General features: G+C 40.1%; 1 protein-coding gene across 5 annotated transcripts in view; it reads right to left on the bottom strand.

Annotated features, from left to right (window-relative positions):
• Positions 1-577: 577 nt before the first annotated feature.
• The window catches only part of gtf3c2 (general transcription factor IIIC, polypeptide 2, beta), a 32766-nt gene continuing 14977 nt past the window's right edge, over positions 578-18366 (bottom strand). For 4 of the 5 annotated variants that reach the window (XM_030722391.1, XM_030722394.1, XM_030722393.1 and 1 more), the window contains 9 exons: positions 10020-10051; positions 9752-9881; positions 9369-9513; positions 6103-6264; positions 4722-4800; positions 4396-4524; positions 3942-4199; positions 3224-3331; positions 2298-2498 (listed from right to left, as the gene is read on the bottom strand). In XM_030722391.1, the coding sequence (XP_030578251.1) occupies positions 2298-2498; positions 3224-3331; positions 3942-4199; positions 4396-4524; positions 4722-4800; positions 6103-6264; positions 9369-9513; positions 9752-9881; positions 10020-10051 (1244 nt within the window). Of the gene's footprint in view, positions 2499-3223; positions 3332-3941; positions 4200-4395; positions 4525-4721; positions 4801-6102; positions 6265-9368; positions 9514-9751; positions 9882-10019; positions 10052-18366 lie in introns of all 5 variants that reach the window. The other variant, XM_030722390.1, reaches the window with a different exon arrangement.

Raw genomic sequence — 18366 nt, 5'->3', positions numbered from 1 at the left:
TGGACTTTTAAGTTAAGTGAATGTAATAAATACTGATGCATTTTACTGTACTGGTTTTGATATACATGCAGTTCTCCGATACAGGCTCTAGTGTTAAAACCGGAGCTTTATAAAGTTCATTTTATTCCAGAAACAAAAAAAAAACTTTTCCTGTTTGTTCACTCTGAAAGTCTAATGTCTGAGAATGCTCTGTTATTGTGATGTTGCTGTTTGTGACAATTAAAAGTTGTGAAACTGTTGTAAATATGTCTAATAATGTGATTTTGTGTGTGTATATGTGTAAATACACAAAAAGTGGTTCACAAAAAGTCCTATTTGTCTGTGTGTTGTGGTGTCACATAAAATCCACTTGTCACATCTGTGATGTTTGATATTTCATTTTTATGTGTGGCAACAGTTTTTGTAAAGTGAAATAAAAGACTGCTGATGATGGAAAGAGGCTGGATTATTTTAGAAATATGCCACGCAAGAAAGGGACAATTTATCAGAAAATCCAGGGGTGAATAATGACTGTGGCCAAGGTCTGACTTTATTATAAAATTTATTATATGCAACATTTCAAAAATAGCAACAGAGAGCAGGGCGAGGACATTTTTGATGCTTTTATGAATAAGTTAAAGATAATGCAAGTAATGAAATATGTCCACACCTGGCACCATTATCATGAAATATGTGAAACTGTGACTAAGCTTTGTAAATAATTAAAAAATGAAGCATGTTTTAAAACCCCTAATTTAACTCAGAGGAAAAAAAGACCGATGGTTTTTTTTTGCAGACGGTTAAAAATAAATTAGGTGTGTCATAAAACAGCAGCTGTCACCACTGGAGAAAAGCAACAGCAGGAATACGTACAGCGGGTAACAAAAAGGATCAACAACAGAAAAAAGATTTAAAATGTAAAAACGTTACATCCTACAGGTATAAAAAAATTCAAGTATTTTCCCTATTAGAGCCTGAGTTATTCTTAATATGAAACATACAAAAAAATTAGCCCAGAGATGCACTCCCAGCTTGCGGTCGATGTTGTGAGGTGGTGCGATAAAGTGAAAAAATGTATTTTCAAGTGAAAAAAAAAAAAAAAACACTCCCAAAAATAAAGGATGTAATAAAGTAGAAACAATACAAACGCAAGTGGGTTTAACTAATGAACCTATTCTTGGAGTTTCTGAACACTCTGGCTAAATCTCAAATCATCAAAAATCATCTCCCTACAGATGCACCAATTTCTTTATTGTTTATTTGTTTTTTTTGTTATTATTTACTCCTCCGTTGGTGGCAGGGAAACAAAGCCACCTTCACTATAAAAAAACAACGTAACTTTTTAAACCTCTTTCAGCTCTTCAGCACATGGAGAACACTCACCTTCAAAGTAGTGCCTTACTGCTGCAAGCAACACGTTTCAAAAGGTGCAACTTTTACTTTGAAGGCGAATGTTCTCCATTTCTGGTCTGTGTCACACTTTTCAGTTTCACTACTGCTTGGAGAGCAGTTTGCAAGTATCTGCAGACAAGTTTGCATCTTCCAGGGAAACTATAGGTGACCGCCAGTGAGCAAATCAATCGCAAAATGTTTTCGGTGCAGCACTGTAATCTTCTTTGCGACCAATTTCATCTGCCAGCAACCACTCTCCAACCAGCTGGGGAATACTTAGAAACCTGTGGTTACCAGGGGGTCACTAAAAGGGTCTCTAGGCCTGTGTGACTGAAGGCACTTGTCTGCCAGCTGCTGCAGTTTCTCTGATGCAAAGAAAGGAACTGTCACCATCAGGACTGTTTATCATCATTCGATGAGGGGAAAAGGGAACAGATGGAAACATTTTGTGTGACACCTTTGTTAGGAAGCTCAGCAGATTCTGGTTGGGTTTGGGCTACGGAGGGAAAGTTTTCTCTCAGGGGGAAATGTTGACCAAAGAAAAAAGAAAAGCCCCTCAACTGCTAATGAAAAAGGTTTACTTTTCATGATCTGCACATTGTATTTTTAATCATTTCAGTTTAAAGTTGAAATTATTTACGGAGTGGCATTCAGGGGTTCTGGATATATCTCGCCATGATTTTACCATTTTAGAAGAGCAAATGTCTCAAAGACAGATGCTTCAAAACCTGGACCAATTATACCTGAAGTACATTCATGGCTTCATATCATTATTTTTTTGTTGTCTGACTTTCACATATACAAATGCATAAGAATAAAAACAGAATACTCATATATTTTCATTATTCACAGCTACTTTTTCAGAGGTCTGTTTTTTGTGTGTCTATTGAGTGAGTACAATCCACTGTAGTGAAGTAAAACTCCTGCTATAGCTTCTCCGTCACCGTTTCGATAGCCTCATTTTGGCCTTGTGGTGAGTACAGCGCGTTGAACTGGGCCTGGCTCTCACCAATCCTCTTCTTCAGATGAGTGTTCGTCAGAGTCCTTATACAGTTAAACCTAACTAGTCCAGTCTGGCCCCCGGACGCAACCCAGTCGTGGCAGCTCATGTTCGGGTTGAAACGCACCTGAGGAAAGGAGAAAGACAGCTGAAAACATTTCTTGTCTGAGGACAGGTCATGTGTAAAAGAACAAATATTAGCATTATGGAGAGGCAGAACAGCAGAGAACAAAGTACGGATCCCTGAGGGACTCTATTTATAATGCCAACTCCTTTTATTGTGTTATTATAAACCAACAACAGTTTTATTTATAAGCAAATTTCTTCTCTTCCTCCTTTTCTTTACAGAAGCTCATCCATCTCTCTCTTCATCACTATAAATCCTCCTGGTGTGCGTCTTCCTTTATTTTTTCTCTTCCCCTTCCTGAGTCATCGTCCACCTCTTTCTAATCCATTTATCCCCTTCAGACAAAGGGCCAATCAAAAACCTCCGCTGCTGCTTTGTTTTTGCGACCGTCCAGTAAAGTGTCCGTCCATCATTTTATCCCAGAGGGCACAGCGACACCCTCCACCCTCCACTCTTAAAATTAAACACATCAAATCCTCAAATTGCTGCTTTCCATCTCCCCCTCCCGCCTTCCACTGAGGGTGACATTTTTCTCATTTTACACATCATTACATTCAGCCTGTCTTTATAGCTGCCCATCAGAGGAGGAGACAGAAGAGGGAGGAGGAAGAGGCTCTTCTCACGTATCTCACCTCCATTTCCTCTCATTGTAGTGTTTATCTTTTCCTGCCTTTCTTCTTTGTGTTGCACTGTGTGTGTGTGTGTGTGTGTCTGGTTTCTGATACCTTATATAGAGCAGATAAAGGCATGTCATCCACGCTGAGCTTGGCCTTCAGTTCAGTGTCTTTCATGTGCTTCCACACAGCTCGCTTCTCGCTTCCTGCAGCGGTCCGCTGAAAGTCAGAGGGAACGATTATTACGGCGCCGGAGCGAAGTATGTTCAAGAATTCAGCAAAGCAAAGCAAAAATTGGATTTCAGGTTTTCCCATCCATCCTGCTCATTCCCAGTGAAAATCTTGACATCTTCAGCTCTGGTTTCTGTCTTTTGTCAGTGCCACTGTCTCCAAACCATTCATCACAGCAGGTCTCACTACCATCATGTAAACCTTCCCTTTCACTCCTGCTGCTACTCTTCCACCTGCTCCTTATTCTCACTACAGCTCAGTGTCGTCTGCTAAACATCATAGTCCACAGAGACTCCTGCCTGCCTCTCCTAACTTCTTCATACAGTACCACGGTTTCTGGCATTATTCTCTATTAAGGACAAATTGATGCTCTATACATTACAGCATTCATTGTGTTTTTTACTACAGTTTTAGGTCTTATGTGGTTTATTTAGCTTTTGTTGGTTATTTCCTGATTTATTCTGAAAGCTCCTTTGAGTGACATTTTGTCTTTTTTCCACCTGTTTGACGGCCCCTGTAAGTTTAAACTATTCTCCAGTCAATATGTGAATACAGTTTCTTCCTTTGAATAATAACACACAAATTTCAGTAAACCTACCAAATCATAATCTGTGTAGTGGAGGGAGTATTTCTGTGCGGCCTCTCTGTAAGGCTGGAACCTCAGAGCAGGACATTGTTGTCTAACTCTTCCTCCTTCGTTGCCGTTCTCATTTCCTCCTTCCTGTGCAGCACCTGGTTCTTCCGTCTCTCTTCGTTGCTGCTCTTCATTAGTATTCATGTCTTCTTCCTCTCCTGCCACCTTCTGATTTCCTTCTTCAGTTGCATCATAAGGCACCATAGATGTTACGTAGATAGGCTGAAGGGAACAGGTTAATAAAATGGACCGTTAACCGTTAACCTACTTGTTCTTCCTTTTTTCTATGAAAGCTAGAAATATGTATTATATTTAAAGAATTACTGATGTTGTCCTGTAAACTGTGATTTAATATAAAATTATTATTTTGAAATAAACATGGGAAAAAACAAATGAAAGGGAGAAAAGGATAACTTACAAATCGTCTCTCTATTGTGCGTTTGACGTATGGAGCGGCGCAGCTGATCTGAGGTAACAGAGAGAAAATCACCTCTCCGAGGCTGTCTGCGGTCGCCACACAGTTAATCCACTCAGTGTGAGACAGAGACTGCATATAAAACATTAAATGTAAAGTCAAACAGCACTGCTGAGGAAGAAAAAGCCTTTATCAATATAACTTACAGTAAAGAGTTCCATTTTTTGTTTGACAATACGAAAACTTTATGCTCCTAAAGTCTGTGTTAAACTTCTAAAAGTATTTCAGTAATACTATACTTGACTGAAGATTAGAGCAGTTACACTCACCCACACGGTGCCAGTCCTGGGAATCACAAAGACTGAGCGCATGTGGTGGTCGACGTAATGGACTCCGTGTGAACTTTTCCTAAATAAAACAAACAAACAAAAAAATGCAAAACAAAACAGACCAACTTAAACACGGAAGCTTAGACATGATGATTTTTTTTTTTACATATTTTACTTGAAGACTACACATGCTGGCAGAAAGCAGAGGGGAACTGGGGATGTGCAGTTTAAAAGATTTGCTATTTAGCAGGCGGGAAGGGTTTAACAAAACAAATCTGCAGTATGTGTCATGTAAGCTTGACTCACACTGTAAAGTAGGAATTCATAACCATATTATTTTAATGCTGAATTTTTGTTTACAATGCTAAATGCAGCCCCTCTGTACACTGCAGGAATTTATAAATCTGCGACCTTAAGCTCACCGTCTTTGCAAGGTCCTGGTTTTGCCTCATTTTCTACACCATCATTTTTTGGGACACATCAATAAAAAAAGCATAAGCGAGTATGCCAAGTGAGGTGTAGTTAGGACATTAATGAAGTGGAAAAACTTAAATAACAGGCCTTTTTTCCAAAAGTTTAACGTAGTGACTTTTAGGCTGAGGCTGACACAGTGGAGCTAAAAGAGCGTACATGAGCCCAGCACCAAACCAGCTCCCACACTCTGCTGACCAGCTGAATCCCTCAGGACAGGCTGAGGACCCGAGGGACAAGCCAGCAGCTGTGGGCCCAGCTCTCTAAATTTCTCCTGAATTCAAGGAAGAGATCATGAAGAAGTTCGTGAACACAAGTCCACAGAATGCCTTTTCCTAGTATTACCGGAGCCTGTTTTTAAAATAAATAAATAAATAAACAGCATCTTTAAACTATTTATGGTTTTCTGCATCTAAATTCTACTTCATTTGTTACACGGTGAACTTCACACATCAGACTCCTGTAATTACTCCTGCTTTGTCTGCAATGTCAGCATCATAATCTCAGGAATGCTGTCACTAAAGGTGAGGTCAGCGAGATGAGTGGGAAACCCAAATGTACGCCGCTGCAATTTCAACTGCAGCAGGCAGGTTTTTTTTTTTCTCTTTTCACACTTTTCTCAAGAAAATTCTTGAACAGAAACTCTTTTCTTAAAAAGGGTCTAAAGAAGTAACCAACATCACAATATAGTCTGTGGCATCGGTTCAACTTTCATTTTGGTTTAATTATTTTTAAATCATGACTAGACATTGAGAAAAGAGCACCTAACTATTTGTCATTTTTTAATATAAAACTGTCCAACTCACATTTCTTTCAAACCTTTGAGGCAGATTACAGATACTGAAGAAACTCTTACATTTTGGGAATCTGATTAAAAGGATAACAAAGAAATAAAGACTAGCTTTCTTACGCCACAATGGCGTTGTCCTGGGCCATCATAACCCCCGGTGCATTCAGTGGCCAGTGGATTTCATTGGCCACACTGCGTTTCTGAACCGTGATGGGATCATAGAGCCTCCTGAGGTCCCATCTCTTCACGAAGCGGTCATCACCTGCTGTCACCAACAGGTGTCTGAGCAACAAAGAAGAGAAAGAGCTTTGACAAACAGACAGATGAGAAGTTCAAGAAAGGTTGATGGTGGGAAAACAGTGCAAGGATTTTCAATTGGTGGAAAATATGAAAATGGTTGAACACGGGGATTTAAATGTGATGCAGTGCTTAAAGAGAAAGTCATTCTCCTTACATTGATCAAATGTGACAGCAGCGTCTGCCATAAAACAAATGAAGGCAGAGCGATCGATACAGTCAGGTTTCTTTTATAAGGAAAAAATGCTTTATGAATGTGAGGAATGGAGCGAAAGGAGAAAAGACGAAGGTTTTAAAAAACAGAGCAGGGACAGAGAGAGAAGCGAATTTAACTCTTTATCTTTATCTCTGTGTAATTAAAAAGCAGTGATCCAGACAAGATACGTGTCCTCAGAGCCTCTGCTGCCAGCCAGGAGCTTTTTCTCTGCCTGTGAGATTAATCTTAATCATTTATTCACCTTTAATCCAACTTTAGCTCCAACTTTGTAGAAAACCAACAGCTGCAGCGCAGAAATGAAGAAAACTGTTTAAAAATATTTGTTATTTAATTAGTTTCACAGCTCCTCAAATGAAGGACGCTGCGGCGGTTTAAAAAAAAAAAACAAAAAAACCTGTGTGACATCACCACACCAGGATTTAAAAGCAATCATGTGACGTGCTGTTTGGCTCAGCGGTTCAGCTGGTGACCACATGCCACAAGGCCAAATTCTAACCTGGCTTCTTATCTCATCTTTACTAAAACCGACCTAATAAAAGGTGAGAAAAGCAACAAAATAAAACAAAAGTCATCAAGTGTGATTGGACCCTTCACTGAACCGGTGGCCATATATTTGACACCCTTCTTACCATTACCTATCGATAATGAATGAATACCTTTATTGAATGAATACCTTTATTAGTCCCACAATGGGGAAATTACAGATAAGTGTCTGCTGGTCGGGAAGTGACAGGTATCTAAAATTAGACTGACAGAATCACGACTGCGTTTGTCATCACATTAAATAAGTTGTGATGCGGCTCAGATCCAAATGGGAAACTGAGCACAGAGGGGCTATCAGGTTTTCCCATTTTAGGTTTTAAACCCTTTGGCTGATGGTGGACCTGATCTGCTGATTTCTCATATTCTGAGCTGAGGTTCAATACACACAAAATGTCCTAAAAAACTGTTTTTCAGCAGTTCTCCAAAAAGCAAAATTCATGACATGGCAGAAAAGCCCCTGTGAAAGCATTTACATCACACAACAATAAAAGCCATATTAATCATGTTTTAGGTGAGCGTGCAGGGCTGGATTGGTTTGGAAGGAGATCACGCCGATGCACTCAAGATGACCCATTTAGTTAAAAAAAAAAGAAACTCTGCACAGATTTTTAATAAAAAGGCAGTTCTGGCTCTGGATATTGCTTTACCCGTTATACTGACTTGCAGCGCCTATCTGTAAATCCCTGTATTAGGCACAGGTGATTTAAATGACCTCGCCATCTTACCCCTCATCTGCACATACATCAGCGGAGTATCAGAGCACAGAAAAATGATTTGAGAGGGCTGAGACAATCCCTAAGAGGGTTGAAGTGAAATCTTTACCTATGACATTTTATTATATTTTAGATTGTCCATCTTCTCACAGAGCATTTAGGGTGAACTCACATCAAGAAAGTTGGAAGAAGTTTATCTGAATTTGAGTATTTCCTCCTGCACTTTAATTAATGTTGTGATTAATATACTAGAAAAATATCCCATTCACACAGTGTCACCAAAATCCTCCATACATCACTGGTCTGACTTAACATGTTAAAAAGAAATAAAAGTCAGAAACCATATTTATAAAATATGGCAAATAAATATCGGTGCCATAAATAAATAGCACAAAAGCACTACTGGAGTTTATGAGAAATATTCCCTGCAGGAAGAGCGAACTAAAGGCTGTGAGAGCTCAGAAAGGCTGCAGCCTGAAGGTCGGTGCACGCTGACTTGCATAGAGATAAGTAAGGTTACCTCATCTGAATGGTGATAAGGACGTGGCTGCTTGCCCGGCCTTGTACCCTACATTCTGAATTAGTGCCTGAATACAATGGAGCAAAGGCTATACTGCTGCACTCCATGCATTCCCAATTTACTGTCCTGCCTTTAGTGCCGCGTACCAGAGCTGCCAACAACCCGCCTTTTTAATTGGCTGCGAATAAATACTGACAAAGCAACGCAGACGAAGGAAAAACAGGAAATAAAGAAGCCAACATAAATAAAGAAGTCACCTTATCCTTAAGTTTTACTGAGGTTTTTGGCATTTTTCAATTTCTTGTGAAATTCTATTATACTATTCTATTATTCTATTATTACTCAATCAGTAACTTTCAGAGCTGAAAAGGAAGCCAGCATGAAAGTGTCAAAACACTGCAGTCACCTGCCATACGAGGCTGGCTCCCAAAGTGACAGAAGTGACAGACTCACTTGCAGCATTAAAATTTACAGCCTGGTCTAAAAAATGTTTTTTAGCCTTTTGAGATATTTTCTTCTTTCCTAACAAATGTACATATTTATAATAACTTATCCATTTGGACAGAGGCAAGACTTAAAGTTAGATTTGTGTCCGCTTTGACTGATCTGCAAGGCTTCACCTCTGCTGGAGCTCTCCACCATGTTTGTGCTGCTGGAGCCTTTTGGTGCATTATGTAACTAGTGATTTGGTTTTGGCAGCACAGTGGTGCAACGGTTCACACCGTCACCTCACAGCAGGAAGGGCCTGGGTTTGAATCTGGCTGGCTCCTTTCTGTGTGGCGTTTGCATGTTCTCCCTGTGCCTCCAGCTTTCTCCCACAGTCCAGAGACATGCATGTTAAGCTAATGGTACTTAAGAATGATTGTCTGTCTATATGTGTTAACCCTGTGATAGACTGGTGACCTGGCCAGAGAGTGTGCCTCCTTTTACTATATGATGGCTGAGATAGGCTCTTTGTCATAGGTAAAACAGATGGATACTGAGTAGAGGCAAGACAGATTAAAACCATGATTCTGAAGACACAGTATTTTGTTTGGACCCTGACCAAAGCTTGTATGGATGAACTGAGTTAGTTTGGATAGTGATTTATGCTCACCTGGAGGCAGGACAGAAGGCCAGGGCCCGGACTCCATTGCTGTGAGCTGGGATGCATCTGTAGGGCAGCAGACTCAGTGACCTGTCTGGCTCTCGCACACGCAACAGTGCAGAACTCGTTGTGAGATCCCAAAGACCTACAACACCTGCAGAGAGAGAAGGAGGGAACAAGACAGTGCAAAAAGTGAAAATACGGCTCAAAATGTTTTCTTTCAGCTTTTAACCCGTGGCAATGAATCAAAAAAGGGCAGATAAGCACTATTTTCAAGAAAGAAGTGCATTTCTCACAAAGGTCCATATATCTGAATCTGATCTGCTCCTTTGTTTGTTCTCTCAAACAGTGCAGCAGTTAATCAAAAACATCTCAAAGAAATCAATTCATACCATCATAGAATCCAATAGCCATTATATTGTGTGGTTTTTCAGGAGCCCAATCCATAGACAGGACGAGTCCACTCATTTCATTGCGAGGGGCTCTGAAGGCACCGAGCTTCAACGTTACCACTCCTTTAGCCTGCAGAAGACAAAGCCAGTGTCATTCATATCTGCTCTGTCACGACCTAATGGCAGACACACAACATCCACAGGCCCTTTGACATTATAATGAGAATAAATGAAACAGACACATAAATTTATTTTAACAGGAACATACCTTGTATATTTGGGGTGTTTCAATGTCTTTACCTGTGAAAACACAGGAAAATTACGTTTTTATTACCCTTAGAAAATGTTTTTTAGCTGCAGCCAAAGGCAAAAATTATTTAAATGACTCATACAAACATGATTCACAAAGACGTGCAGCAGGCCATTTACTGCAAGTTAGCTGTGATGGCTCCTGCTAGGAGCTTTCATTTATTTGGAATGACAGGAAAGATGTTATCAGACTAAGTGTGTCACTGGTGTGTGTGGACGGCTGCTCTTGGTAGATTCTGTTGGTCATTACTGAAATGAACTGATTTTGTTTCTGTTTATTAATTAGCACATTGTTAGTAGATCACCTGTAAAACTTTCTCTTTGTTTCCTGCTTAGTATTTATGTCTTTTTGAATGCACATCTCACAATACCAAATGATACTGTACTTGCATAAGAGGCTTCAGGCTTTATACAGTAAAGTAAAATGAATCAACTCCAGTGCACCAGATACCCATACTATACCATACCATACCACTTTATTTATAAAGCACTTTTTAAAGCAACAACAGGGCTGAGTGATGTTGCTATTAAGGAAACTTTTTTCTGTAGTAGTGCGAGCTTATTTAGCGCTAATGATTTATATTTAGCTTGCTAACATTAAGCTCAAAATAGGATAAGCAAATCCAGTCCGACTAACAGATTAACAGATTAACAGGGATCCTGACATAACTGAAAGTACAGGCAGAGGCGCTGTGCAGTTAACTGAATATTCAATTCTAAATCAATTATGGTCTGGGCGGTGATGTCTAGCTCAGTTTCTGTATACTTACTTTTTCAGGTGAATTATAATTAAAGTACAAAGAAATCACTTTTTTCCTTTCAAAGTTCATAAATAATCATGTTAAATAATCATCCATCATTTCCTTCCACTTATCCAATTCAGCATCACAGCCTATCACAGCCATCACAGGGTGAGAGGCAGGGTACATCCTGAACAGATGGCCAACCTCTCAAAGGGCCTAACACAGAGCGAGTCAAACAATCAAAGGCCCATTTAGAATCACCCATTATCCTAACCCCACACATGCCTTCAGACTGTGGGAGGAAACTGGAGTTCCTGGAAAAAAGAACTCGAACCCACGACCTTCTTGCTGTGAGGCAACATGGCTAACCACCACAAAACCCTTAAAGTATGATGATAGGAGGAAAAATAACTGTTAGAACCAGGACAATTTCACTAAGACTGCATTTTTATAGGAATCCGTTCAAATCATGTGGTTTAAATAATTACTGGATATTAGGCGCTACTTTGGCAGTGACTCTGCTGTCTGTACCTTGAGTACCTTGATTTAATAGAAGTTAAATCGAAAAACAAAAACATGGTGTCAGACTGTTCCAGATCATTAGTTTTCTCTCCTCCTCCAGTTTAGATTACTGAGAGTCTCAACAAACTCACTTCTGCTTTAGAAAAACACACACTTTAGTACCTTTATATAAAGCTTGTTATAAACCAACTCTTGCTCTTCTGAGTCCTCCAGACCAAAAAAATAGACCTGATATGAACCCATACAAGCTGTCAGTGAGAATCCATCAATTCAAGTTACTCACTATGATGTCACAACTCTGACTCAGGTGTAGCAGGTGTCTGAGAATACAGGTCTGATGATGTGAGACTGGAAAATATTCCATTCATCCCTCCATTTTCTGCTGCTTATCCGGATCTGGGTTGTGGAGGCAGCTGTATGACCAAAAATGCTCAGACCGCCCTCGAACTAACTGGCTAACTCCTCGAGCTCTGCTGGGGGAATACGTAGGTATTTCCAAGTAAACCAAGAGACATAACTTCTCCACCATGTCCTGGGTCTACCTTGGGGAGTCCTCCCTGTTAGACATGCCTGAAACACCTAACTTAGGAGGCATCTAGGGCTGCATAAAACGATTATTTTAGTAATCGAGTATTCTATCGATTATTCCAGCGATTAATCGAGTAATTGGATAAGAAATACTTTTTTTTTATTAACAGTTTATCTGCATATTTTAACTTCCGTAATGCAGTTTCTCGCCATGTGAACAAACAGCGGTGAATGGAGCAGCTACAAAGTTCTCTTTTCTTCACCTTAACACTTGCTGATCAGGTGCTTGATGAAGGACCTCCAGCTGTTTCACAGATTTAATGGTGGTTACTAAAAGAAAAAGCTGCTGTTTTGGACGCTGGAAAAACGTTTCCTTTTTCACTACTTGAGCTCACCGTCACAGCTTCGCCTCTTTGCGCTTGCGCAGTTAAAACCGCTGCCTGCTATGAGTGTTTTGAAAAACTAGTGGCTGCGGGAGCCATGGCGCATGTGTGAGTAATGGTGTAATGCTTTTTATTCACAAGCATTCTCGAAAATACGTTTCTACTGCAGGTCTATATTTAGTCACTAATAAGGGATTAAAGTATAAAAAATATTTTGAAGGAGCCCCTCGGTCCTGGGGGGCGGGCCTTCCGGTACCGAACCATCGCTAGTACTAATGGCCCGCGCTCGCTAGCAAACTAGTTCTGGTAGCTACAGCTGAAGTAAAGACAAAAATAGCAGCTGAAATTCTCAGCGAGCACAACACACACACACACACAGAGAGCAGTGGAGGCATGGAAATGCATGTCAGCGACAGTTGCCACCCGTCCCGTAAAGTACGGAACACGGCATGTTACGGAGCCGTATTCCACGGAGTCCCGTAACATACGGGGTTCTGTATTTTACGAGACAGGTGGCAACTCTAGTGATGATCCACTCTGTGTTAAATGAAATCCATCGCAGCGACGGAGAGCTTTTTAGAATGTGTGCTTGTGTATACGTGAGTGATTCAAACTCCAGTCCAGTAGGTGGCGGTAATGCAGTTCTATGTTGGTTTGCCAGCCCCCAATAAACCTACAAAAAAACGTCAGCACTAATGCTGCTAATGCTAGTGAGCAGCGCTGCTTACACGGAGACAGCTGAGCGCTGCAGAGTTTAAACGAAGCATCGACACAGTAAATTTGTGTCGATAAATTTTTAGAATCGATTTAATCGAGTTAATCGATGAATCGTTGCAGCCCTAGAGGCATCCTGGTCAGATGCACCTCCATGGACTCCTTTTGATTGGGAGGAATATTGGCTCTTTGCCTTATCTCTAAGGTGCCGATCTTTTTTGTTTTTAATTTTTGGAAAAAAAAAATCAAAGTTGATGGAAATATATTGTCCCTTTTGTTCTTCTTTCCTTCCCTGCAGCACCTACATTAGCTAAAGTGTTAACCACATGTCAGATGATTAGTCTGCATCATACATATTTTTCTGCCCCTTTCTTAATGAAGTTTCACAAACACATCTTTTGACAAGATCTACTGAACAACCCACTTCAGACTTTGACAAACTTAAATAGGACTATGGTACAATTATTTACAATTTTTTTTTTCCCAGTTAACTGGACAAAAAAGGAAAAGTTATTTTCTGAATATACTCTTTGGTGGTGGTGTCTAGTTTTTGTGACTGTCAGCTGAGTCAGTTTTATTTTTGTGAAATGGTCCAACTTGCTTTAGTTTAAGAGCAAAATTAAGACTTGGTCTAAACCTTGAGACTAGTCTAAACTATCATGAAGCCATCTTCCTACTTAAAAGACTACATTTTAAACCTAGTTTTAAAAGCATTAACCACGAGCTAAAAAAAATAACTGGCTGGTTCTTAGAATGAATAAAAATACCATGCACAGTAACGCATTTTAACTTGGCCTCTATGTGACCTCCTCCATCTCCTTCCCTGTCCTGCTGACTGACACAGTAGGGATACAAGAGGTGTCATCCAGTAGGCCTAAAATTCATAGCTTCCAACACTAACAACTTGCCTCGGTGATGCATCTTTGTCATTTCAATTATAGATCCTTGTCTGATGGAGAATGGCGTTGTAAATTATGGGCGTACACTACGCCATCTCACATTCTCCCTTTTGTCTTCCTCTCCTTCAATAGCTCCAGCCGCCATCCGCCCTCCAATTCTGCAGCTTTAACAGCCTCCTCCTCTCATTCACTTCCTCATTCATTCTGGTGACTGGATGCACAAAAGCCATTTATAATTATCTGTTGAAAACAGCACTGAGAGACCAGGATAAACACACACACACACACACACACACACACACACATTCACACACACACACACACACACACGGTTTAACCCTGTCCTAGCCAATTTCACCTTTAACCCTTGCAGTTGATACAGGAAGATGGAGAAATTATATCCAGTTTTTCCATGAAAGATAGGGTAGCTAATCTGCATTCAGTTGGTGCTCAACATGTCAGCCTGAAAGAAGCTATTAAGAAATTCGCTGGTATTTTTTCACTTGGTTAAATGCACCTTTACCTTCTCCATCTCTTCCCTGCCTCACTGCAGCCAGAGCAGCATAAAAGTGACACTTTGCCTTTGAAAACCAGTCGAGCTATTTTTCTACCTCTAAAATAAATTCCATGTCAGGAAAAAAAAAAAAGTAAGATCTGCCAGCAGAATTACTGATGAGTAACCTGCAAGAAATGTTAAATTGCTACTTACAATCACATGATTACATAGATAATTTTCAGTATGCATCAGGATGTTATTACAGGACAGTGTTTGCACAAGTGGGGAGTCGATTTATGGTAATGGTCACTGAGAAAAGACTGAACTGTTTAACAGGTCTAATGAAGGAACTGTAGTGTCAGAAAAAAAAACAGCTGCACGTAAAGAAAAATCTTTTCCTGTCAGGATAAGTGCATTTACCCTTTAAAAAGGACTTTACACATATAGGCTGTGATTTTAATGCAGACTCATCATAGTCTGTTTAGCATTTAAGTTTAATGTTACAGCTTTTGCTAGCATGTTAAATAGTACTATTTTGATCTTGTGAGTGCTGTTAAAAAATGAAAATGAAATAACTCTACCACATGTAGACCATGTCTGTGCTTCTTTATTGTTAAGACCAAGGTAAGACTAGTAACATCATGTTCATGGCACTGTACACATTTTGTTCAAGTGAACAAACAACAAATGACAGGAACAAAGTCTTTAACCTGCCATATTTTGTATGGTGATCTCTGAAGCCTACTTATTTCCAATTTCACAAATTTGTGACACTGTGAGCATAGTGCATGTAATAGTCCAGTATTTTCAAAGCTAGTGTGGGGTCGTCCTTTGCCCCGTCTCCTGCAGTATCTACTAAGGGAGCACTCTTCAATCAAACTAAACATACAGTACCAGTCAAAAGTTTGGACACACCTTCTCATTCAGTGTTTTTTTCATTATTTAAAAATTGTCTGCATTGTAGATTAATACTAAAGTCATCCAAACTATGAAGAAATACATATGGAATTATTTAGTAAACATAAAAGTGTGAAACAAACCAGAATATATTTTAGATTTTAGATTCTTCAAAGTATGCACCTCTTGTGTAAATGACAACTTTGCACATCTTAGTATTTTCTCAGTCAGCTTTATGAGGTAGTCACCTGAATGTCTTTCAGTTAATAGCTGTGCCTCATCAAGAATAAATTTCTTCCTCTTAATGCATTTGAGACCATCAGTTGTGTTATGAAGAGGTAGAGTTGGTATACAGTGAATAGTCCTATTTGAGTAATGTTCTAATCCGTATTATGGCAACTAAGTAAAGAAGAAGTCAATCTGAAAAATTTCAACAACTGTGAAAGTATCTTCAAGTCAGGTCATGTTTGTAAATGAGAACCGGTTCTCAAACATTTTACCTGGTAAAATAAAGATTTAAATAAAAAAGTGCAGTCACAAAGATCATCAAAATTTATGATGAAACTGGCTCTCATCAGGACCGCCCCAGAAAAGGAAGCACAAGAGTTGCCTCTGTTACGTAGGATAAGTTCATCAGTTCCCAGAAATTACAAGTTAACAGCACCCCAGATACATGCCTACATGCCTCACAGAGAAGGCTGCGTCAATCTGGACTTTATGGTTGAATCGCTGCAAAGAAGTCACTTCTAAGGAAGAACAACAAGAGGAAGAGAATGACTTGGGTCAACGAACACAAGGAATGGACATCAGACCAGTGGAAATCTGTCCTTTGGTCTGATGAGTCCAAATCTGAGATTTTTGGTTCCAAACACCATGTCTTTTTAAGATGGAGAAAAGGTGAGCGGATGGTTCCTAAATGTGTAGTTCAATGAAGTATGGAGGAGGAAGTGTGCTGGTATGGGGGTGCTTTGCTGGTGATACTGTTGGTGATTAATTCAAAACCCAAGGCACACTTAACCAGCACGGATACACAGCATTCTGCAGCAACGTGCCATCCCAGCTGGTTTGAACTTAATGGGACCATCATTGGTTTTCCAACAATGACCCCAAATGCACCTACCAGGCTGTGTAAGAGCTATTTGACCGAGAAAAGGGTGATGGAGTGTTGCGTCAGATGACCTGGCCTCCACAATCACCTGATCTAAACCCAGCTAAGATGGTTTGGGATGAGTCTGGACCGCAGAGTGAAGGCAAAGCAGCCAACAAGTGTCAGCACCTCTGGGAACTCCTTCAAGACTGTTGGAAAACTATTTCGGGTGATCAAAGCAAAAGGTGCCGAGTTTGAAGAATCATACTAGAATCATACTTTGTTTAACACTTATAAGTTTATTACATGATTCCTTATGTGTTCCTTCGTAGTCTGGATGACTTCAGTATTAATTTACAATGTAGGTAAAAAAATAAAAACACTGAATGAATGAGAAGGTGTGTCCAAACTTTTGACTGGTACTGAATTTCAAATTGTGAGATGGCCTGAAGTCAGTGGCGGATGCTGGTCTTTCAAGGAGAGGAAGCTCAATTTCGGCCTACATCAAAAAATGTGTGTTTATTTATACAGCAGCACCCGCTGGACAGAAACTGCGATAGAAGTCAGTCTCCAAGCACAAGGAGCTACAAAAAAACCACCAGAAATAGAAGCTCGATTTGTCGCTAGTGGTTTTTTTTTTTTTGTTTGTTTTTTTCGCTAGTCGTTTTTAACAACGAAAATGCCGCTAAGAGGATTAGGAAAGTCTCGGTTCAACTCAAAACAAAAGCTCCCATGGATGTTTACACCAAAAGATTGTTGATTCGTTCATTTCGCTGTCAATCAAAAAGGGATTCAGCCTCAGACAGATCATCCAATCATCATGCAGAAGCTGAGCGTCCGGGCCGGCCGAGGCCAGCCCACTGCCCCATAGGCCCCCAGAGACGCTGAGCGTCCGATGGGCGGGACAAAGCCCAGCATTTATCCAATGACTCGTCTCGTTTCGCTGCTTTCTTTGCTTCGCTATTGAACTCTGCAGACGCTCAGCGTCCACACTGTTTAAAGCACTGAGAAGCTGCGGGAATGAGTGAGAGGAAAGCCGCGTCGTTACCAGTGATAAGAAGCTGATTCTGAACAAACGTTGAGCGCATTGGAGGGCATATTTAGTCAATGACATGTACACACAACAGTATATGTTTGATCACTTATTTTTTGACATTTTAGGGGAAGCTGAGCTTCCCTTGCAGTCTTAGAGCAATCGCCTCTGCCTGAAGTAGACTAGCTCCTATTGTGTGCTTTATGTGATCAAATAATGTCCTGATAATAACCTTATTCTCCTTGCCTTACACCTTTCCAGACTAGGCTTACCTTTAGCAGGAACAACCTTTCTGGAGGCCTACACTATATAAAATGTGTTCACTTATTATGGAAATACTTGTTATCAAGTGATGGGTACACATGTAACAGCAGGTATGGCCATCCAGTGCCACAGAAAATATATTCATACCCACTTCTACATCTACTCTAGTCTCATGTCCAGAGAAGAGAACACACGGAAGCTCAGTGCAAGCAAAAATCTTTCTCAGTAGTAGTTTGAGTGTGTTTTGGTGCAGTCATCTTCAAATATGGGTACTCAGTAACCTTTCTCTCCAATAACTATAACCTATGGTTGCAAGCAGGGGGCTGATGGAGTAGCCCTATGAAAACTGAACCCAATGATCCATGGCTACAAAATAAAATCGAAACTAGAGGCCTTGAAGAAATGGAAAGAGAATAGAAATGTCGGGTTTCATATACCTTTTCATGTCCAAATTGAAGCACGTGAAATACTTCTTAATTTCAAAACCAAGCCATGTGTAATACAGTGCAGTCTGATGTTAACGGTTATAATGATAACCTTAAATCAGAGTACAGGCAGTTGTGCGGTCGCCAATGCAAGCAATTGCTCGAGTGATGCAGAGAACTAAATCAGTGAATTCATAAAGAGCCCAACTCCATAGAACCTTTTAGAAGAAGTACCTTTTTTCTCAAACTGTGGCCATGATGTAAGAGTCAGTTTTACACAATTGTGGCTTATAAATCCCAAGATAATGGACAATT

The sequence above is a fragment of the Archocentrus centrarchus genome, chromosome 24, assembly GCF_007364275.1.
Source record: "Archocentrus centrarchus isolate MPI-CPG fArcCen1 chromosome 24, fArcCen1, whole genome shotgun sequence".
Classification (NCBI taxonomy): Eukaryota; Metazoa; Chordata; class Actinopteri; order Cichliformes; family Cichlidae; genus Archocentrus; species Archocentrus centrarchus.
Note: the sequence above shows the minus strand (reverse complement) of the source record. Positions and strands in the feature narration are given on the sequence as shown.